Source organism: Paraphaeosphaeria sporulosa, assembly GCF_001642045.1.
Source record: "Paraphaeosphaeria sporulosa strain AP3s5-JAC2a unplaced genomic scaffold CC84scaffold_1, whole genome shotgun sequence".
Lineage (NCBI taxonomy): Eukaryota > Fungi > Ascomycota > Dothideomycetes > Pleosporales > Didymosphaeriaceae > Paraphaeosphaeria > Paraphaeosphaeria sporulosa.
In genome coordinates, this window is record NW_017253360.1 from 4,079,468 (window position 1) to 4,100,005 (window position 20,538).

The window sequence follows — 20,538 nt, forward strand, 5'->3', positions numbered from 1 at the left end:
ACGCAAGCGACTCCCCCATGTTCTTCAACGACTCCGAAATCTCGACATGGCATCCATTATCCTGGGCAACTAGTGTAATCTGACCCTTGACCCAGCGCCGTATGACCACCCACAGCGGGCTGACTACTCTCTCCATACCGAGGTTGCTTGTGAAATTAGCGAGTATCAATTGGACATGGTTTTGTTACGGTGTCGTGTGCATGCTCTGGAGCGTGGATGGATTTGACATTACTACACCAATCGCTGATATCTCCGATACATCCAGTATATCGCACAGCTTGCCGACAGGTCTACAGACGTCGCTCGATCCAGTATACCCCAGTTACGTGTTAGACATGAAGAGCAGCAATTCACTTGGCGTAGCTCATCATCAGCTTTTTCGTACGCGTGAAGAGGAGAATAGGTTTCCGATATTGCTCAATTCGTCCATCGCAATATATTGCACCCACCAGGTTCCCAGGCTGCTCGATCTAGATCGTCTTAATTGGGCGCGCTCGCGTGGTATCATCTGCGATATAGCCCCCTTGCTGATAGGGTTCCCCGCAGTACAAGCCTTGCATAAACCAACAGGAACACCCAGCCCATCCGCTACCGAGGCAGAATAAAGTCGCTCTTGGTCTCTACTGGCTGGCCAGTGTCACTGAACTCTAAAAGTGCCGTGCCGACATGCTGGTTGCAACATAAGCATCTGCAACTCTCATCACGATTGAACATCTCTCAGAATGCTTAATAGCCAGTAAATATGACAGACAGCTTTTTCCCACCTCGGAGAATACGCTTCAAGACTAGAGTCGCAGTTTCATGATGCAATGAGTAGATGTAGCAACCACGAAGTAAGATATAAGAGTAAAGACATTGCTTCCTGCAGTGAAACAACTGTGCACGGTTACTTCGACCTTCACTCTATCAAGATGACTTGCTACTTTTTGTCGAGTATCTATCTTGCTTCGGCGGTCTCTGCATGGCCCTGGATCGCTAATGTCCCAGGCGTTGACCTATCCGCGATCCACAATCATCCAGAGAACTTTGCGAAACAGCATCGCCAGACGGGTAGCCTGGATCCTACATGTCCTTTCAACGCTGATCACCCTGGGGCTGCACCTTTTGATGTGAGGTTTCCTTACACCGGTTCCATCAATGGCCTTCCAGGTACTGGCATTGGTGGAGTCCAAGTTCCGGCCCCAGGCGATACAGCTCATGAGTTCACGCCACCTGGGCCCAACGACATCCGAGGCCCATGCCCTGGTATGAACACGGCCGCCAACCATAATGTCGGTAAACAAGCCTTATACTCGATACCGGATCTGATGTATCATCTAGTTTCTGTCGCATGACGGAATTACTGATCTCGCAGAACTCGTCTCTGCGCAGCAAAACCTCTACAACCTGGCGTACGATCTCGCCGTCTTCATTGCAGTCCGCGGAATTGCATTGGACGGCGATGTCGTCACAACAAAGCTCAGCATCGGCTGCGATGCGACAGAGCGTACATCGATCGACCCCACTGGCACCCTAGGACGCGAGCCAGGCCTCAACGCACACAACAAATTCGAGGGCGACACCTCGCTTACCCGGCGCGACTACTTCCTCAACAACGGCGACGCTTTCACCTTCCAAGGTGATATGTTCGCCGACATGTACCGCGTTGCCAATGGAACATCAAACGGCCTCTTCGACCGCGACACCATTGCCGTGTATCGCAGCCAGCGGTACGACGAATCGCTCGCGGAGAATCCAAATTTCTACTTCGGTCCCAAGGCGCTCCTCCTCTACGGCGCAGCCAGCTTCATCTACGAGGTCTTCCCTATCTTCGGTCCTGAAGGCGACGCGAATATTGACATGATATCTACCTTCTACGGCGCCGTCCCCAACAGCGCCGGCAGCTACGACCACGTCCCCGAACGCATTCCAGAAAATTGGTCGAATCGCCGCACTGCCTACGGGCTCCTAGAAATAGGCGAGGAGATCCGGTATCAGTTTTCCTATGCGCCGAAGCTGTTCGGCGGAAACGTAGGTGCAGGGAATTTTCTGGCTTTGAACACGACGTTTGGGATTATCGAGAATGGGACTATTCCTGGTGATGCGACGGCGGCGGACTTCACGTGCTTGTTGTATCAGCTTGCCACGGATAATGTGCCAGGGACGGTAGGGAATGAGGCTGCTTTGCCGCTGGATGTGCTGGCGTGGGTGCTAACACAGTTGAATCCTGTATTTGGGAACCTCGGGTGTCCGTTGAAGCTTTCGTGAAGTTTTTGGCGTCAGGGTATAGCTTCGAAGTCATGTGGGACGGCCGACGGAGGAGCGAGGCGCAATGAGTATACATTCTGGGCAAAGACCACAATCAGGCCATGGAAAGGGGTAGCCGACTGTAAGAGGACGGATGATGCCAAAAGGATCTCTCTGAGATTTGTATGGTCCAAGAGTCTCGGTAACAAGCTCCAAATAACTTAGTTTCACTTCATGGCTGGTAGAGCGCTGCCTCTCCTGGACCATGCGCTTCTGATATACGGCAGACCTCCCATAGCCTCTAGGTCGCAACGAATACTCGGGCATAGTTTCGTAAGAAACATAAAGACGGAGCCAGATGCCGGCGCATTGTCCTATAGTGACGGTGACAATGTGTATTAGGCCTGACTACATTGAGTATTTTTGTACAAAGCGAAAGCCATGCGAAGGATAAATTGACAGGGCGAATTGGCTGCAGGAAGAAATATGGTTGGCACTCCCCAGCGCACACGTCAGTCTGAGGGATGGCGGCAGGAGAACTACAGCAGTCGGTAATTTTCCAGGTCGAGGGTTTTGGTTCCTTTCAAGTTGGAAGACGGCTTGCAGCGCTTAGACTGTTGAAACATCCGGATATGCGATCGTGCCTGACCATCAAGCGTGCTCGATATGCATTAATAAAACAAGCCTCGAGAACCGAGCCTCCTTCAAGTTTTCTTCAATTCGTCTCCCCGTCCGGTTCTTGTAGCGCACTTGTAGTATTTCGAGATCTGTGCGACCTCCGTTCGCATGGTCGCGTAGTCGACAGAAAGATACCATGCATGCTTCTCACAATCTGCGTCCCTAAACATCGTCAGCTACCGAGTATCAGCAACTCTTCCAGCCATACCTATAGAATGTGCAGTCACAGTTCGGATCGCGGTACACGTTCCTCACTGGTGCGGCCTCCCCGAGGGCACGACAACCGTCAAGCGCAAGATATGTATATTGCGACGCTGAAACTCCGCGATCTGCGAAGCCGCATACTGTATTTGTACCCAGGACATCCGTGGGAGCTGCAGCTGCAAAGGCCACAAAGCAGAAGGCCAGGAAAAAGTGAAGAAGCATTGTGAGGCGCGATGCTGGAACAGTATGAATGTTGAGAGTGCGAGATTGACAGACAGCTGCTGAAATTTGGCCTAGAAATCGCGCTTGGGGTATTGGTCCGTTTCGATGGTTGAGTTGGTAGTGTACTCTGCATGTGCGTTGCTACCTTGGGCCCGCTCTGCTGATGCTCTAATGTGATGCGTGGGAAAGGTAACACGATGGATCAATATACCAGTCTGGTCTCCAGGCACGAGACTCTAAAAAGCGCGTCTTGAGTTCTTGCGGCCCGAGTTCAGGTGAAGGCTTTGGTGAAATGAGGTACAACATGCATGGTTAGCGCGCGTCGATGACGCGGCCCTGGACCGGCCCTTATGGCCGCGTACCTGTCGCGCTCTGAAATCGTTTTGGCGCATTGAACAAGTCGAGGAGGATTTATTTTTCTGTTGTGATAGCTTTGGAGACGTCAAATTGAAAGCTTTCAGGGGTTCAACGGTCGCCAAGCACAGCTCGTATTGCTGGTGTGAATGGCGAGGCGAGGCACGCTACTGACAGACTGCGCGCGAATAGGGGATTAGAGATGCAAACCAAAGCAGGCGCCGATGTAGACCGCGCTAAAAGTCCAAACAAATTATGTTACTTCAAGTCGAGCAATACTGTACTCCAATCTTTGTCCGGATGTTGCACAGTTTGCAGCAATTTTGTCACGTGATCGGTGACCTTTCATGGGTTAGAATTAACCCTGCCCGGAGGAAGCGTAACTGGTCAAACGTTTTAGAATATCAAACGACCACCAAGATGGGGGCCATAATATAGACCATTCTACGACTGTACGATGCCCAGTTAGGCAACAGTTAGTGCCGTTCCACCCTCAGTATCCCAACCATATCGTCAACAACGGCTGCACATACGATGATGTTCTTCCTGCGTGCGCTTACTTGATGCTTGGCAAGCGTACTATTCGGATTGTGAGGACAAATTAGGTTAGAATGACGCAAGCCATGCTTCCGGCTTTGTTGTTGGACGATTATATCAACACAATCGATCCAGAAACGAAATCCAGTCCCAGTACCTGCAAGATGCCCGATTTGGCTTCAACATCGAACGAAACCATTACTCGAATCCAAGCAGCCACACAACTTCAAAGTCCTCGTCAAGGCTGGATCTATAGAAAAGCCACCCCTCGACTGCTTAAAGGTTGATGCAGACACGTCCTCTTCATCGATTCAGATCAATCCTACTGAAAGCCAGAAAAGGTGCATCAAAAGTGAAGCCAAGGTGCAGATCGATACCGTCAATGTTGTCCGCCCTGATTCTTTTCAATTCGGGTCGTCGCCACGAAAATCGATACGAAGTTCCTCTCACTTGTCATCTAGCCTAGACTCCAATCTCAAACAAACCATATGGCATTTTACTTAGTGATCGGCCACGAAACTTTCCTCTTCACTGCGCATTCTATCACTGTATCCTCTGACCATGGCCTCATCGCAGGAAACTGAGCGCTGCCAATTTCGACTGCATTTCCTACTATCGATGGGAAGATCGATCTAGACCTTCTCCCGGAACGATGGAGTGCGGGTCTCAATACCAGAGGCTCACCCAAGGCTCAATAATTGTCAGGCGATATACATATCCGTATCCGTATGCCGTTCAAGGAGGATGGGATGTCTGAGGAATTCTACAGCCAACATTGTTAGACAGTACGGATCTGTAACGGCATCCCTTCTACACGGCGCGGTAACGAATAACACGACAAGATTCGGCACTATCAACGCAATACTCCTTTCGTATTCGGGGTTCGACTTATGGGACGGAGCCCAATACAACTACATCGCTGCCAGCTGTCCATGGTGTGACACGATTTTAGACGTCTTGACTCCAGGTTTTTATGATTGCCATAAGATTCGGCCTCTCTTTTTCACGAGAAGCAAGCATGTGGCAACTAGCGGGAACATGATTAATTTGTACCCTTGGGAGTGGGCTGGAACGGCTGAGCGGGTGGTCGAGGATGGGAATCTTAGTATATTAGGCGAGGACTACGAGGTCATGTACGATTGTGGGTTACACAGCAGAATTCAACGGCTGCCGCGGGGAAGTGATATGTATGTGATAGTCGAGACGGGGAACGTGTCTCTATTAATGAAGGCTCGAGGACGTGCATCTAGATCTCGTGGATGAGAATTTGAATTCAGCGTATGATTGTCTCCATATACAAGTAGCGCGGTCGAACCAGCCGTTCTTGGAGCTCCATGCTCACATGGCAAGTGCGCTTCTTAGGCCTTCACTGACATGCGTCCAAGCGTTCGATGTTGCCCCACTCGACGTAAGAACCCCGTACCTCTCTCTACTCCTCTTCAATCTCCTACTTTAGTAGTAAATCACATCACGATAGTTTCGACGATCACCCACCAGGACTAGACTTCCACTATACTCGATATGAAGGTTCTCATCATCCTCGCCGCCCTGCTTGGCATTAGCATTCAGCTTGATATCAGTAAGAGTCTCTCACCACTCTAATCAAATCTGTACTGACCTTTAGACTGCCGCGGCTCTGCCATGTGTTCAGGCTGCAAACAACCCCTTGGCGACGGTGGCATGTTGGACTTCATCAACGACAATCTCTCCGACGACGCAGTCTTCAAGGACGGTCAGCAGGTCGCGTGTAAGTCTTGCCATTTGACCAAGAACGAGGGCCTCTGCGTTTTCCCGCAGAAGCTCGGGGACAAGACAGTCACTGGCAAGGACGTCAAGCGCGCCGTCCAGCGGCTGAAGGAGAAAGGCTGCAAGTACTGCGGCAGCGCACCTCTTGGCGATAGCCACAACGTCGGCGACGGAGAGATCACAGTCAACTACATCACTAATGGATGCATCAAGCACGGGAACAAGATCTGCTGAAGGTGAAAAGATTTGGCCACGCTGTTATGGACAAGAAAGACCTGGTGGACTTGCGGTGGGTCACGTTTCCGAGAACATGATCCTCCCGCGTATATTGTCAACCCAGATTATTCACGGAACGAGCAACTCAATATGTAGGGAGCATCTAAGAATTGCACCTACTTCCTGTACTCTTCCTGTCATACAAATAAAAGTGTCGTGAGGGATCATGATCATACCACAGGCAATAAGCCTCGCAGCTCCTGGACGATACACTTGGCATCAAGTCGACAAACTGTGAGAGCCCAAGGGTCTATGTAGCACTATACATGGACTGACCAGTAGTATCCCTAGATTTACGTTACTCAACCGAGCTGCTGTCCTTTGGTCGGCTTATTATCCTTGACATGATATCGTCTGCTCTTAGCAGAGCCATCTCTGATGAACTTGTACAGCTTGGGAAAGGTTGGGTAACCAGCGATCAAGATCGCCGTTGCCACTTCATTCACCCTATGCTAATCAGAAACATGGTACTATACAAGCTAGGTCGTACGTACGACCACAATGTAAGCAAATGGGCTTCTCACGGCATATCTGAAGCTCTTAGTGTGCAGGAACCATGAAGCAGGCAAAGGGTGCACGCAACGCACACGCTAGGTACTGTAAGGATCATGTGTTGGACTTGCAGAACTTTGGAATTCGGCTCACAAGACAAAGTCGTGCCAGAAATCGCTCTCGCACTCAACTTATCGTTGGTCAGGATCTTCAGACGTGCAATGGCAATGGCTGGAAGACACACAATCAAGATGTCGGAAACCAAAATGAGCAAACTTGTAAGAATCTTTTCAAGGACAAATTTCAAGCATGTTCCTGATACGCCGGGCTCCCATATCTTATTCCTAGGCGAGCACGCGAAAACTATCCCGAAGTTGTTTACGAGATAGCCTGTGAAGTGCGCGGGAATTAAAACATTCACGGACTAGTAGACACAGTCTCTCTGGTAGGCCGTGAATAGTCGTTCGAATGGAAGTCGTATCACGATCTTTGACGTGAGCATCTTGAATGTGTACAATATGATCAGGTAAATGGCCGATTCGAGAATCCAAGGAAATAGAGAGAGAACGTGGTCACCAAAGAATAAGACTACCCTCTTGTAGTATACTTAATTTCTCGCTACAAAGAGCCCTCAAGGGTATCAGCGGCAGTAGCTGATAGAAAAATACAATTTCGTCTTGCCAGTCACATACAAGGTCGTCGAAATCCCTCGCTGCACACTTTTCTATAGCATGTGACTCCTGGCCAACGATCTTGGTGACACTGAAGGGAACAAACGTGGAAAGCGAGCTCTTCGATGTCGCTCACCCTCACTTTCATATTGTTGACGGTGCCATCAAACAGGGTCATACAACCCTGTAGTCTTGGACTTCCTCTGAACCTACCCCACTCAACCCGCTCTCAAGACAGACACATCAAATTTCAGCTCCGTCAATTGCACGCTTGATGAGCTCCGCTTTGTCATAGCTACTGACAGCAGGACGGCTTGACTTCAAAATTCATCTTTCCACCTCCTGCGACTGTCGCTTGCAATACGGGCTATGGAACCTGCCAGGCTGCTTGCGCAGCTGTGTTGCTTAGTCCGACTCCCTGAATGCATGCTTTCCCATTATTTGTTCGATTGGAGATACTGACAGCTTGTCAGGTCAAGAGCAGCGGCATTGTCGTCGAAATGATGATGGAGGATAATGAGGCTTGCATGGATGTGGCACCTTTTGGTTGTTAAGGCCTTGTTTTCGGGGCATATGCTGGCGCAAAAGAAGAAATCTCGGGGTATGCGTCAAGTTGAGAAGTAAAGTAGCCGGCATCCGGTAGCTAGGCTCATCCACAAACAAGGGGTTTAATAAGATCCCGCCTCTCAATAGCAATCGTCGTTGTCATATTCCTTGAGTTCTGCAGTGCGTAACTTCATCTTCACTGCATCTTGAATGACCTGTTCTTCTCACACTCTGAGGTTGTCCAAGCAGTTGACAACAACTTTCCCAAGCTTCCATTGTATGCGGCGTCCAAAGGCCTTCTTTGCCCACGCAAGTGCTGCTTCGCGATCTCCGTCTTGCACCCCAACAACTTGCATGCACCCTTTCGCACCGCCATCTAGCAGTTGCCATGCGATCATGAACGCTTTGTAAGCGTATAGTATGACCCAGGGTGCTTCGGTATCCGGAACTAGCGTAGCATCCAGGTAGCGCAGGAACCAGTCGACATGAGGTTGTATCGTGGAGGCAATCTTCGATTTGCACATGAGGTCGAATGACGGCGCCATGACGGTCATTTGGTGCAGACTGGCATCAAGACTGTTCGCAATGATGCCCCCCGTATGTGATGGAGACCACGATTGCATGTCGATCATAGCAGTTTCCCATGTCGCCTCCCATAGCGCTGCAGATGGTGTCTGGGTGCCATTCGGTGTTTCTGGATGGGCATATGGTCCAAGGGCTTGAAGAGCGGCACGCAATGGCTCGATCCGGTCCATACTCAACATGCCAGTCATTGAAGACCAGCCTGATATTTCCCTTGCGCTAGAAAGTATGAAGTGCGTAATGTTGATGGTACCGTAAGGATCAAAGTCTGGAATAGCGCTTAGGTGGTCACCAGATAGCAAGCGCCGCACAGCGTCCGGATAGGGTACTGTGGAATTCTGATTCTTATTGCAGAGCTGTTTCACCGCCCACTCGGCAGAAGAAGACGCTTCGAAAAAGGTCTCGCGGCATGGAAGATCGTGCTTGATCTCTAGATGCGAGAGGGAGCGCGGTATCGATAGAATCTGATACCACAGCGTATCGATCTGGTGAACTGCGAACAGAGTCCTCTTAGCCGACTCAGCCCGTGCAAAAACGAGCCATAGGGATTCCAGGTCCTCGGTCTCTGGGGGCGGTACAGACTCAGGCTGCATCAAGCCAACGGCTCGAGCCAAGCATATCATCTTTGAGTGTGTCTTCAACCCATACGCGGCGTCGTTATCTGTAGAGTATATCAAAGCGAAAACTTCGAGTAGAAGATAAGCCTGCACTAGTGTTACACCATGCAAAGATTCATCCACATGTTCTTCTTCGGTGGCGATGGATGCCCGTGCTCGATAGAAACATTGCACAGACAAGCTTTGTCCCGAACCTACATCATCGCCAGAATCGGGGTTTTCGCCGTACTGATATGCAAGTGCGAGCACACTCAAGAGTAGCGCTTTCGAAGTTTGATGCGTGTTGAAGGTCGGTCGGTGTAAAAACGGTAAAAATCCGGCCACATGGTCGAAGAAGAGCTCACAGCCACGCGTAATCTGAGAATCCGAGGGATACCAGTCATCCTGTGTAGAATGGGTTTGACTTGTGAACAGGGCATCAGGACTCCATTGGTGGAAGTTGAAGTCGGCCAAAGAGGGCAGGAAAGCATTTTCTGATGTGGCAGTTTCAGAGATGCTTCGCTCGAGATGTGAAGGTAACGGCAGAGACGTTGAGTCGATTTCCAGGGGCCGTGCTGATTCTCCTCCAGATTGAGTGTTCATTAGCTGAACAAGAGAGCCATCGCTTGTGTCTGAGGGTGACATTGTTGGCGAGTCGGCTCTTGCACGCTTTCTGCTACTGCTGGTGCTACTGGCTACTGAGAGTTTCCGGCGGCGTTGCTCGTCTTCTTCCGGATGCTGCCTTTTCATGTGACGGACGCGCAGGTCCGGACGCGAGAACGTGGCATTGCACAGATCGCATGACAGCGAAGAGTCAGGAGAGCGTGCGTGAAGTGCAGCGTGGCGCTTTAGGTTCTCGTGGCGAGTAAAGCGGCTTTGACATACTGGACATTGAAAAGGTTGAAATGTCGGAGGCTCAGGGGTGGCAGATGAGACGGAACAGGACATGGTGTGATGGTGGTTCGAGTTGCATGGTGCGGATGGCAAGCTTCACTCAGGACCCCCGGGATACGGTTTCCAAGATGGCACGCTTATCTCGTGCCTTACACGCTTATCGTTCAGCCGACGTTCATGCCGCCTTCCCCACATTTCCCATCCGCTAACCGCACGCCAACTTCGGCCTAACTGGATACGCCCGGACCCCGCCTTGTGGCTGCGTTTCATCACTTGATTATTGGCTGCAGTAATTACGATAAGATAATATGATTCTGCGGGATCCGAAGTGCTTTAGAGACCAGGAAGTCGGCTGCTGGTCCGTCACGTGCCTAGACGTGCACTGTATCAGATCTATGGAAATGGAGGGACGTCCAAGTCTACTCGGCACCCACAGCGCCCACATCCTCCCGACTACTGCAATTGAATGACTCAATACATTTCATAGCGCCAGTTCAGCCTCACCATCTCTTCCGTCACTCCTCCTTTCACAACCTTGGCGATCTCCTCGGGCCTACCCGAGTCCAGGCGCTTGTTTTCACGCAGCACCAACCAGCGATAGGTTGTAATCGTAGCCGCAAAAATGAAGGCGCAGCCCATGAGTGTGCCAAAGGCAGCGTAAAAATGGGGTGGTGCATAGTAGAGATATGATGCCCAGATGTTAGAGGTCCCTCCAATCGCGTTCACAAGCGCAGATGCAGCTGCTCTCTTTGCCACAGGTCGTGCCAAATGCAAGTTGATTGTCTGTTTGAGATCAGCTATTGCTCTAAATAAGTGGACTTTGTACTCACCTTATACAGCACGAGCTGGGGTCCAACGGATGCAAATGGAAGTATCATCATGGCGAAGTATCGGGCGCCGACGTTTTGCGTGGCCATCGGTATGATATACATTCCGCAAGCTATCGAAATGCAGACCATGATGATCGGATACGCTGTGTTACGGCGATCAGACCAAGACATGAGCCCATAATAGACGATTCCCGCAAGTATGTATGGTGGTGCCGTGAGGAGTAGCGAGATCGTGTGGTTGAAGTTTAGCGAAGCAACCAGTGTCGGGAAGAAGTTGGCAATGGACCCTTGTGCTTGCGAGAGCATGTTGCAGAGGATCAGCAGAACAAGCTTGGGATCTGACAGTGCTTTCGCGAATCCCTTCAGCACGCTCTCCTTCTCGGTACCTTCGGCAGCACCGGACTCAGATTCAATTCGCCACACCGCCAAGTCTCGTTGCTCTTGCGATAATATGCGGCTGTTGTGTGGGAACTCGGGCATAAAGAAGGCACAGATGGACCCGATGCCAACCGTTGCACATCCCTCGATGATGAACAACCATTGCCATCCCCGAATGCCGTGTGCTCCATCGAGCTGCAGTATAGCAGCGGCAAAGAGTCCACCAAAAGCATTCCCGAATTGTTGTGCGATGTATAGCGCAGCGATACGCTTCCCGAGTTCAGTCTTGGTGTACCAGGCGGAAAGATAGTAGATGGCACCAGGGAAGAACACAGCTTCTGCGACACCGAGGACGGCTCGAACAGCAAGAAGCTGTCCATACGTACGGACAGCTGCAGTCGCTGCTGAGATGCCTCCTGCAATGAAAGTCAGTAAAATGTTCGACATCAGAATCGAGGATTCACCATACCCCAGATGACCACAGCTGCGCAGATGTAGAGACCTGGCCTTGGGAACTTCGTGATAAGAAGATTGCTCGGGATCTGAAAAGGCAGATAGCCGACGAAGAGGATCGAGACAGCCGTAGCAAATTGCTGCGTCGTCATGTTGAGATCCTCCATGATACCCTGCAACTTTGCCGCGGCGAGGTTTTGGCGATCGATATAGTTGAGAATGTAAAGAATGCCAATGATAGGCAAGATGATGGTATCGATCTTTCGAACGAGCTTCTTATTGAGAGCCGCAATCTCCTCCTGGCTCATATCGCGCAGGGAGTCTGGTCGTCGGTCGTCTCGTACAGTCTCGCTTCGTCCAACCTCGAGGTCTTTGGCAAGCTCAACCTCGCACTCGATCGACTTTTTCGTTTCGTTGTCCATGGTAAAGATACCACAAGGGTTTGCAAATTTTGCAATGCTTCAAAGCTTGAACAAGTGTCGACCGATGCGTAACTGTTCGAGCCGTGACTGTGTCTTCCTCGCCTCTCCCCTTGCAGGTTTTATATTCCCCTTTATCGCATCGGCAACAGCCATTGATACTATGGACTCGATAGATAAGGAGGGAGGAGCGCCCCATGGCTCCAGATGTCGAGTCCCAGCTAGACGGATGCTAGCCCGCTAGCGGGGAAGCTAATCGCAATCCCTGGAGACCTGGGGTAAACGTGCGTCTGCGCGCTTATCTCTCCGGTGCCGAATCAGAATTCAGTTGTCAGTCAGCGGAGGAGCTCCTCCTAGTGGGTCTGCCGACACTACGCGTCGACGCGAGGTTTCCAACTGTACAGATGTCAATATGCAGATCAACAAGTTCGACGGTGCTCCTCACCGAATTCAGGAGCATCATGTAGATGATACGTATTTGATATGAGCAGCTCATGCTATTTCTACGATGTGGCCGCCTGATTTTTGTGGATTCTTCACACTGTCTTCCGCAACTCAATCATTCCCCATCACTTTCCAGGACAGATAACTTCCAATAAAGCGGCTCGAATACATACAAAGTTACGAACTCTTCAAGCTCTTTAAAAATGACTTCCTACACGACGCCAATCGAGACCAAGGTCAACAACCCGCGCCTTCGGTTACTCAACAAGATCAAGGCAAATGAATACCCATTGATGACCTTCGTTGCCATACCTTCTGTTCGACAAGCTCAAATCGTCGCCTTAACAGGTCTTGACGGCATTATCCTGGACTGCGAGCATGGCCACATCGGGGACGATTCAATGCACAACTCAGTCGCCGCGATCGCCGCCCTCGATGTCTCCCCCATCATCCGCATCCGAGGCCCGGCACACGACATCATCAAGCGCGCTCTCGACACAGGTGCACACGGCATCCTCGTTCCCCAAATTAACACCGCCGAAGAAGCCGCACAGATCGTCGCATCCTCCAAATTCCCTCCCCATGGAGTACGAGGGCAGGGGTCCGCATTCCCTGCCATCGCACACGGCCTTACAACACCGCAGTACATGAAGACTGCAAACGAGACTATCCTCACCATGATACAAATCGAGACACGGGCAGGTGTCGAGAACGTGGAAGCCATTGCTGCGGTTCCGGGTGTCGACATGATCTTCATTGGGCCAAACGATCTTGCGCAAGCACTGCTGGGCTACGTGCCTGCGCGGGGCGACGAACCTGAGTTTGTAGCTGCGATTGATAAGATCGAGGCTGCGGCGCGGAAACATGGAAAGTGGTTCGCACGTATGGTCAACAACGGGACGGCGGCGAAGGAGGCGAGGGCCAGGTATGATACAGTGGCTATCACGGGTGACACGAAGGCCATTCAAAACTGGTACATTTCCGAGTTCGAAATCGCGAGGTCCGGTAGCGCAAAGACGCCGTAGACTTTTGAAGCACTTCACTTGCATACAACGGTTTACGATGAACACGGAATCGCATTTGGGGATATGGAATAATAGATGGGCGGAGTTGGGAGATATGCCATAGTTTCAGTCATAGTATCTACTTGTATAACTCATTCACATCAAACCCAGTTCCTTTGCCATGTCTCAGCGTTTTGGTTGTCTTTTCGCTGATAACAATTTAGAAGGCGCGCGCCCTTTTGAGGCGAACGTTTCCGTGATGTATCAGAAGTCCTCATGCAAATGGAAGTGTAGTAGATAGAGTGGCCTTGCTCTCGGTCTTTAGATGTATCTGTATCTGAACCTTTGTCCAACGTGCGCATGCTTCCACGACACCCTCGCAGGATATAGCCGCCACTACGAAATGTGGCTCGTACAGAACACTAATTCTTGACCTTTACAAAATGGAGTTGGAACCACAGTAGCCGACAATGAAAAGAGGTTCCACCCTACTGTGAGCATCCGTGCTAACATATCATATGAAGACTTTATAAACGTACAATAGAGTAATTTGATATAGGATGAAGTGCGCGCCGACATGCTTAGGCACCTAAGTTCCCACCTTTTATTTCACCCACTCTAGACTTGATGCGTCTGTGAGCAATGACGGTGGCGTCTCATTCATGCACGAAACGTAAAATAGGCACAAAGACAGCAATTGTAATTTAGGGTCGTGATGCCATTTCTACCAATGATGCTGCCAATCTAATCTATAAGTCCAGACTACTCGTATCAATCTACACCTACTCAAACCTGCGCTATGCACTCAATCTCAATGACCGTTCCCTCTCCGGGTGCGAGCGCTTGCAAGCAACTCCGCGAAGGCATTGGCTGAGGCAGAAACTCAATGTATGCCTCGTTCATCGCCGCGAAATCCTTCATGTCTGCCAGGTAGACGTTGTATTTGACGACCTGCTCCAATGAAGAGCCGGAGAGTTCGAGCACCTCCTTCAGGTTTTGGAGAACTTTCCTCTAGGGGCAGTGGTCAGTCGGGTAAAGCTATGATAGTCATAGGATGCATACGGTCGCTTGTTTGATCTCTCCGGTTGCTGTCTGACCAGCGCAAAATACTAAGCCGGGAACCTTGACGGCAGGGCCTGTGAAGTTAGGTCGGTGCTCTGCACAGCTTTTGGTAGGTCTAAACTTACAATTGTGAGGCTTGGGAGGGAACTTCTCGCTGGAGATAAGCTGGCGAGACATTTTGTTGAAGTCTTGTGGATTTGAAAAATTTGGGTGATAAAGTGTGATGAGGACTGTTACGGAGGTTCGAGAGTGAATGTGTGTGTAGATTGGGGATGTAGGAAAAACATGAGGGGCGGCTGCATTGGGGACTTTAAGTTTCCGAAAAGATAGTCGTTGCGAAAACGGAGGACTGCGATTGTAGCCAAGTGGGCATTGCATGTAAGGTGTGGAGCAGTTGGTGGATGTGCACGGGCCCTCGGGAGCCTGGCGCGGGCTGGGAGGAGCAGGGAGGAGCTCCTCCCAATGCCGACGCGCTATCTGAAGGGGGCGCTACACCAAGATACCAGCCACCCTTCCCATGTGTTACGGGAGGACTAACTGCTCCGCGGGTATGGAGAGGAGCAGGAACAATGGAGGAGCAGCGCCTATCTCGGGCGGTCTGGGACGCGAAGCTGGAGTTGTGGGACCTGCGCTACCATCCGCTCGAGTATCGTACTGGAGCGGAGCGGAGCTCGTCTGGGGTTTGGTACTTGTCTTTGGACGAGGGCGCGAAGCGCATTGCTGTGCGATATAAAGACACGCTACGGCATCCTCATCAAGCACCATCTACACACTGCAACCAGTTGCACAACATCTACACACTCTTATTGCACATCCACTATTATTATGGCACCTACAGCTCCCTTCAATCCACCAGCTGCCGACCTCCCAGGCAAGCCATTTGTTCCAGAATGGATTCCTCCCCCCGTCACGCAACAGAAGGAGAACTTCGCTGAGCTGAGCTCCATTGATCTATCGTTGCTCGACTCAGAAGACCCCGCTGTGGTTGACGGTTTAGTGCAGCGGGTCAAGAGGGCTATCCGCGACGAGGGTTTCCTCTTCCTCGAGAACTACGGCATCTCGCTTGAGCAGCTACACCGCCAGTTCGCTATTGCACAATATCTCTACAACAATATCACTGAAGAAGACAAGGAACGACTTCTTTTCAACCCCGAGACAGGCGTCTGGTCAGGATATAAGCACCCGTACGGCTTTAAGGTATACTTTACCAATCTGCATTAGACTAATGCTTACATTAACAGCGTCACCGTGGATGCGCAGATGGCATCGAGCAGTTTAACTGGTACAAGCCCGATTGGGAGTCTATGGACCGCAGTCCCACCTGCGTCCACCCATTCATGGACGAAATCCGTGCCTTTTGCGAATACCTCACTCAATCCGTCAACCGTCGCCTCCTAACCCTCTTTTCGCGGGTGCTCGAACTTCCTGACGATTACCTTTGGGACAACGTTCAATCACATGGTGGTCCAACTGGAGAGGGCTACTTCCGTCACGCACTGTTCCGTCCGGTACAAAAGTCCACCGAGGAGGCATCGAAGGGTCTGCGCATGCACGGCCACACCGATTTCGGTCTCACAACGCTCCTCTTCAGCGTTCCCATCAGCTGCCTGCAGATCTGGGGACAAGACGAGAAGTGGTACTATGTGCCGTATAAGCCCGGTGCGCTCGTGATCAATATCGGCGACACGCTTGAAATTGTATCCGGTGGTCACTTCAAGGCTACGCGACACAGGGTGTTCAAGCCTCCGGTTGATCAGCTGCAACAAGAAAGACTCTCACTCGTCTTGTTCAACAGTTCTTTGGGAGATATGCGTATGTCGCCTGCTTACGGTATGTCACTCTACATCAACTCGGTTGGAAAGACACTAACGGGGTCAGATTCTCCACTCATTCAGCGCGAAGGCTGCGTCGAAGAGCAAGGTATCTACAAGGAGTTCAAGAAGCGCACCTCAGGTGGTGATCTTGCGCCCACGAACCGACAATGGCGCGAGATACAGATCGCAACTGCTACGGACCCGACGGATACCGAGCACAACCGTGTTGGTGTGCATCAGTCCATCATTGATGGCAAGTTGATGCATACGCGAGAGTACATGGGCATGCGGGTCGTGCTTCCTGTGTAATCTGCTCCAGTGCGATGGTGCATTTTTTGGTGTTTGGTTCTCCGAAAGTTTCTTCCCCTTCCCCGATACATTAGCGTACGATTCCAAACTTCTACAATATATCTTTGATCTGTCGAAGCCAAATCATGATATGATTCGTCCCTATTGAAGTTATTGTCGCCAACTGCAAAGCTCTCTTAGTATATCTGCGTGTCCAACACCTACTCAATTGTCTGCCCCTTTCTTTCATTTGTCGATGTACCGCATGATGGATTTCATGATCGCCTAGATCTTAAGACCAAGACATCATCAGATCGCTGCTCGACATCACGCTGCACTTGAAAACCCTCATGGCTTTGTTATCTACGCTTAACACGCAGCCTCAGTTCGTCGCCATTAATCACTGCACAACTCTGCACAAGCTATATAAACTCTTCCTAATTTTTTATTTGCTCTGCAAGGGTATAGCATGCCCAGACTTACCGAGCTCCACGCGTGGAAGAAACAATGCTTGTTCTCAGGTAACACCTGCAACCATGGGCCCTTGAGATGGAGCATTCGGAGCCATAACCTATGATCATTGGCAGCCCTTGAGATGGACAGCGACGAGCTCACAACGAGTATACACAGGGAAAGTTGGGACCAGCGCCTTCGTAGCGGTATATGGTTTTCTAGGTATGAGTTTCGTTTGGGTGATTGTCTGAACTTTCTGGATATGGCGCTCGGCGTAGATTGTGTCGAATAGACACAGGACATAGACCCCCCCTCTGGCTGTAGGAAGAAGCCGTAATATAGACTTCGAGAACATGCTGCGCCGACCATAGTATGTTGTGTGAGCGGTTCGATACGCTACGACGATGCCTCAATAGCTTCAACGCGGGCCATAATATCTGATTTCCACCTTGCGTAATCTTCTCGCTGCCTTTCGCCTAAGTAATCAGTTGCATCCTGCATCATAGTCCCCAGCCCGATGTAACTACTCCCACCATCACGCAAGCTGTGACCTCGATTCGCGATTACGGCAGACGCACTATTCGTCGCTTCGACACCCTCCATCGCTTCAGCGCTCGGCGGAAGAACATTCAGGAACCACTCCATGCGCACCCACCCCTCCTCCTGCGCCATAGGCATCAGCGATTCGATCTCTGCCTGCAGGTCTGCTTCGGACACATCTTTGGCTGCGGGCGACTTGAGGAGCGTTGCGACGGCCTTGTTAGTCCACTGGGTGAACTGTTCAGGTGTTATGTCTTGATCCAGCATCCTGTTCAGAACGTAGAAAGAAACCACCGCGATGAGGCCTAGAATGCGACTTTGCAATATCTCTGATGTTGAGGGTTGTGATATCGCTGCAGCTCGTTTCGGCCGCTTGCTGGGTGTTTCGGCGGCAGCAGCAGACATTCGCGCCAGTAGCGGGAGGATAATCTCCACGCCTGTGTAGACATTTCCTGCGGCATTGGGATAATTAAATGCCTTGAGGAGTCCACGAATGGTAGGCGCAAGCCATTGTGGGGGTTCCTCGTCCTTATTCCCATCCCTACGTGTGCTCTTTGGTGTACGCTTGGCGCTCTGCGGCGTCCTCGGTGTTTTGGGTGTGGTTCGCGCGGAAGGCGGGACGCTCGAGGCAGATTTACGGGGGGTCTGAGGTTCTCGGGTGGCTGATGCTGGTGCGGGCAGCGCGCTCTCGAGGTAGCCGTATAGCTTCTTGTAGATGCGAGGAGGACAGGGCGGCCGGGGTGCGATGGCGGGGAGATTGAGGCGCTTCTTCGACCTGCAGTCGGTCAGACACTGTATATCAAGGTCGCAAGCTTATGCGCACCTTTCACAGGCTAATTGCGCACATGCGTACGGCCGTGCTATCTCTTCATCCGGCTTCAAAGAATGGGCGACGCTTCGCGATCGTGCAAGTAAGGATAGTGCGAGATCGACGAGCTCTGGAGGAAGTGGTCCAGATAAGGTCGGGATGAGACCAGTCAGAGCTTGCTCAATAGTTGCCTTGCTCATATTGAGATGGGATATGGGTGCCGTTGTGAAAATGGCTCGACGTTGAGGTCAATCGCATCTGCAGGGTTCAGTGTTCGGCGCGTCAACCGAAAACGCGCTTTCACGTGGCACACGCTGACGAACCCTGCAAGCATCTATACACTGAGTACAAGACAAATGCAAGTAGCACATTCGTGACCTATTCTGATCATGCAAGGTATTATCAGAGTAGTTGATATTCATAGATCGTGCCTAGAACAAATCAAGCGCCGCGTAGGACCTTGAAAGATATCGATCTTGGGGCGAAACAAGCGTCACGTTGGGCTCGAAAAATCTCTCGATGTACCAAATCGCAAGTAGACCAGCGTTCATTTGTCTAAGCTTTTCATATGTACAGTGCAAGTGACGATACTCTCATGCGCGTGGAATGTCTAATGCTCTGGCTCATCGACACCTTGCGCAACTCCATGGTCAACGGCCCACTGCCGCACCTTCTCATAGTTGCGGCACATCCTGGGCGAGCTGTAGTCCGGCCACGGGTCGCCGTCGTTAAACGGAAAGCGGAAGGGAAACACGTTCACGTCTGACTGGCACATGACGAATTGTCGAAGCGCATCGATACAGTGATCGAGATGGCCGTGCAAGTCCTCGGGCTCCGCAGATGTGTCGCCGCCCAGCTTTGCGTAGTGAGCCTTCCAGTTTGCTTGTCGGAGCAGATTCAAGCAGTGCAGTTGATGGAAAACTTCGATAGCGACCCGGTACCCACGTTTGCCGGTTGCCGGGTCGGTTACCATGAGGGCGCCCTCGGGGTCCATGTTCATCTTGATCATCTCTTCGCGGGTGACCATGGTGTCCGGGACTGAATGTTGGTTAATTTAACTGTCCAAAAACATGATCGAAGATAGTACGCACCTCCATCTGTTGCCCACTCCCACATCGCATCTACCTGCGGTCCCTTGCCGACGAATGGACCATCTGGAATAGGCTTCAGGTCGAAGTGATGGATCTTGTATTCAACCGCTTCGTTGACCGGCGCTGCATGCACTGTTAGCTCCAGGTCGACTCCACCCAAGCTGGCTTCTTACAGAACGTCATAGGGATAGCGTCTGCCTGCTTTGCTGTTCGCATGCATACTCCCAGGGCGAAGAACGTGATCGATGCCGATAGCATAACCGCCTGTACTATCCACACTAAATGCGACGTCGAAGCATTCCGTATCCGCTGCGAGAGCGTCTTCTTCTCTGTCCTCCACTCAAATTTCTCGTTCACACTCGCATCGTCGCCACTCAACTGAGACGCCTCTTCCACCGGCACTGCTCGGTACTCTTGCGGCATTATGGTAAAGTTCGCAGAATAAGACAAACAAAAGCACACCAGGTGCAGCGAAAGCAAAGAGAATAGAACAAAAAGTACAGCCTCGTGAGGCAAAGAACGGATAGGAGAAGAAACGCTGTCACGAAGGCGAGGGCATCCTGAAGACTGACGTTCGCGCTGCTAGCCTCAAACGCGGGACGTGGATGCGAAACGTCTCATGCCGCGCGCTTGGCTTGTCTGGGCTGACAGCCTGCTGCCGAGGACTTTTGAAACAACATCACGAGAGGATCTGGAAAACTGCAAGATCAGACGAGGGTTCGTGCAACGACAGCGCTGCTCAGTTGCAGATGTCGATGTCGTGGGCTGCGATCGTTTTGTGAGGAGTCTATGTCGCGCTTTCCAGCTTAACGCTATTCCCGAAACGTACTAGCATCTCTCAATTTCTAGCATTCACAACGAGAATGGCATGGCGTCCACTTCAGAGATCTCAGGATAAGCAGTCAAGATCGTGCGATTCCTTCGGCCGGG

The 20,538-nt window shown here is 51.2% G+C and overlaps 10 protein-coding genes across 10 annotated transcripts; 4 read left to right on the top strand and 6 right to left on the bottom strand.

Moving 5' to 3' along the window:
- Window positions 1-911: 911 nt before the first annotated feature.
- CC84DRAFT_1192758 (Cloroperoxidase) lies at window positions 912-2,247 on the top strand (the record flags this gene model as incomplete). The annotated part of the gene is made up of 2 exons (XM_018181257.1): window positions 912-1,271; window positions 1,321-2,247. 2 exons carry the CDS (start codon window positions 912-914, stop codon window positions 2,245-2,247), a joined length of 1,287 nt encoding a protein of 428 aa, XP_018043022.1.
- A 404-nt stretch (window positions 2,248-2,651) lies between these two features.
- Window positions 2,652-3,394, bottom strand: CC84DRAFT_155125 (uncharacterized protein). The gene is made up of 2 exons (XM_018185393.1): window positions 3,113-3,394; window positions 2,652-3,066 (listed from the first exon to the last, which is right to left on the bottom strand). Exons 1-2 carry the CDS (start codon window positions 3,328-3,330, stop codon window positions 2,931-2,933), a joined length of 354 nt encoding a protein of 117 aa, XP_018043023.1. The 5' UTR covers window positions 3,331-3,394; the 3' UTR covers window positions 2,652-2,930.
- Window positions 3,395-5,742: 2,348 nt separating this feature from the next.
- CC84DRAFT_1212172 (killer toxin) lies at window positions 5,743-6,201 on the top strand (the record flags this gene model as incomplete). Its single annotated transcript, XM_018182429.1, has 2 exons — window positions 5,743-5,800; window positions 5,846-6,201. The coding sequence occupies 2 exons, from the start codon at window positions 5,743-5,745 to the stop codon at window positions 6,199-6,201; spliced, it is 414 nt and encodes a 137-aa protein (XP_018043024.1).
- Window positions 6,202-8,176: 1,975 nt separating this feature from the next.
- CC84DRAFT_1212173 (uncharacterized protein) lies at window positions 8,177-9,775 on the bottom strand (the record flags this gene model as incomplete). Its single annotated transcript, XM_018182430.1, has 1 exon — window positions 8,177-9,775. The coding sequence occupies one exon, from the start codon at window positions 9,773-9,775 to the stop codon at window positions 8,177-8,179; it is 1,599 nt and encodes a 532-aa protein (XP_018043025.1).
- A 579-nt stretch (window positions 9,776-10,354) lies between these two features.
- Window positions 10,355-12,017, bottom strand: CC84DRAFT_1109249 (MFS transporter). The gene is made up of 3 exons (XM_018175218.1): window positions 11,702-12,017; window positions 10,855-11,648; window positions 10,355-10,807 (listed from the first exon to the last, which is right to left on the bottom strand). The coding sequence occupies exons 1-3, from the start codon at window positions 11,991-11,993 to the stop codon at window positions 10,496-10,498; spliced, it is 1,398 nt and encodes a 465-aa protein (XP_018043026.1). The 5' UTR covers window positions 11,994-12,017; the 3' UTR covers window positions 10,355-10,495.
- A 710-nt stretch (window positions 12,018-12,727) lies between these two features.
- CC84DRAFT_1135515 (Phosphoenolpyruvate/pyruvate domain-containing protein) lies at window positions 12,728-13,573 on the top strand (the record flags this gene model as incomplete). Its single annotated transcript, XM_018176064.1, has 1 exon — window positions 12,728-13,573. The coding sequence occupies exon 1, from the start codon at window positions 12,752-12,754 to the stop codon at window positions 13,571-13,573; it is 822 nt and encodes a 273-aa protein (XP_018043027.1). The 5' UTR covers window positions 12,728-12,751.
- Window positions 13,574-14,338: 765 nt separating this feature from the next.
- Window positions 14,339-14,928, bottom strand: CC84DRAFT_1135517 (translation initiation inhibitor; the record flags this gene model as incomplete). Its single annotated transcript, XM_018176065.1, has 3 exons — window positions 14,740-14,928; window positions 14,615-14,688; window positions 14,339-14,563 (listed from the first exon to the last, which is right to left on the bottom strand). The coding sequence occupies exons 1-3, from the start codon at window positions 14,789-14,791 to the stop codon at window positions 14,339-14,341; spliced, it is 351 nt and encodes a 116-aa protein (XP_018043028.1). The 5' UTR covers window positions 14,792-14,928.
- A 161-nt stretch (window positions 14,929-15,089) lies between these two features.
- On the top strand, window positions 15,090-16,737 carry CC84DRAFT_1227233 (Clavaminate synthase-like protein; the record flags this gene model as incomplete). The annotated part of the gene is made up of 3 exons (XM_018183605.1): window positions 15,090-15,811; window positions 15,856-16,444; window positions 16,493-16,737. Exons 1-3 carry the CDS (start codon window positions 15,440-15,442, stop codon window positions 16,735-16,737), a joined length of 1,206 nt encoding a protein of 401 aa, XP_018043029.1. The 5' UTR covers window positions 15,090-15,439.
- A 669-nt stretch (window positions 16,738-17,406) lies between these two features.
- On the bottom strand, window positions 17,407-18,735 carry CC84DRAFT_1109257 (uncharacterized protein). The gene is made up of 2 exons (XM_018175219.1): window positions 18,533-18,735; window positions 17,407-18,484 (listed from the first exon to the last, which is right to left on the bottom strand). The coding sequence occupies exons 1-2, from the start codon at window positions 18,715-18,717 to the stop codon at window positions 17,566-17,568; spliced, it is 1,104 nt and encodes a 367-aa protein (XP_018043030.1). The 5' UTR covers window positions 18,718-18,735; the 3' UTR covers window positions 17,407-17,565.
- A 312-nt stretch (window positions 18,736-19,047) lies between these two features.
- On the bottom strand, window positions 19,048-20,358 carry CC84DRAFT_1135523 (uncharacterized protein). The gene is made up of 3 exons (XM_018176066.1): window positions 19,782-20,358; window positions 19,609-19,731; window positions 19,048-19,555 (listed from the first exon to the last, which is right to left on the bottom strand). Exons 1-3 carry the CDS (start codon window positions 20,029-20,031, stop codon window positions 19,128-19,130), a joined length of 801 nt encoding a protein of 266 aa, XP_018043031.1. The 5' UTR covers window positions 20,032-20,358; the 3' UTR covers window positions 19,048-19,127.
- Between the last annotated feature and the right edge of the window lie 180 nt (window positions 20,359-20,538).

Bases quoted from the DNA above. Each gene is read 5' to 3' on its own strand.
- CC84DRAFT_155125 (XM_018185393.1), bottom strand. From the start codon at position 3,330: ATGCTTCTTCACTTTTTCCTGGCCTTCTGCTTTGTGGCCTTTGCAGCT. The intron at 3,067-3,112 runs GTATGGCTGGAA...GACGATGTTTAG, and splicing joins TGTGACTGCACATTCTATAG to GGACGCAGATTGTGAGAAGC.
- CC84DRAFT_1109249 (XM_018175218.1), bottom strand. From the start codon at position 11,993: ATGAGCCAGGAGGAGATTGCGGCTCTCAATAAGAAGCTCGTTCGAAAG. The intron at 11,649-11,701 runs GTATGGTGAATC...CTTTCATTGCAG, and splicing joins CGCAGCTGTGGTCATCTGGG to GAGGCATCTCAGCAGCGACT. The intron at 10,808-10,854 runs GTGAGTACAAAG...GATCTCAAACAG, and splicing joins CCCAGCTCGTGCTGTATAAG to ACAATCAACTTGCATTTGGC.
- CC84DRAFT_1109257 (XM_018175219.1), bottom strand. From the start codon at position 18,717: ATGAGCAAGGCAACTATTGAGCAAGCTCTGACTGGTCTCATCCCGACC. The intron at 18,485-18,532 runs GTGCGCATAAGC...GACCGACTGCAG, and splicing joins GCGCAATTAGCCTGTGAAAG to GTCGAAGAAGCGCCTCAATC.
- CC84DRAFT_1135523 (XM_018176066.1), bottom strand. From the start codon at position 20,031: ATGCCGCAAGAGTACCGAGCAGTGCCGGTGGAAGAGGCGTCTCAGTTG. The intron at 19,732-19,781 runs GTAAGAAGCCAG...CAGTGCATGCAG, and splicing joins CGCTATCCCTATGACGTTCT to CGCCGGTCAACGAAGCGGTT. The intron at 19,556-19,608 runs GTGCGTACTATC...ACCAACATTCAG, and splicing joins GGAGTGGGCAACAGATGGAG to TCCCGGACACCATGGTCACC.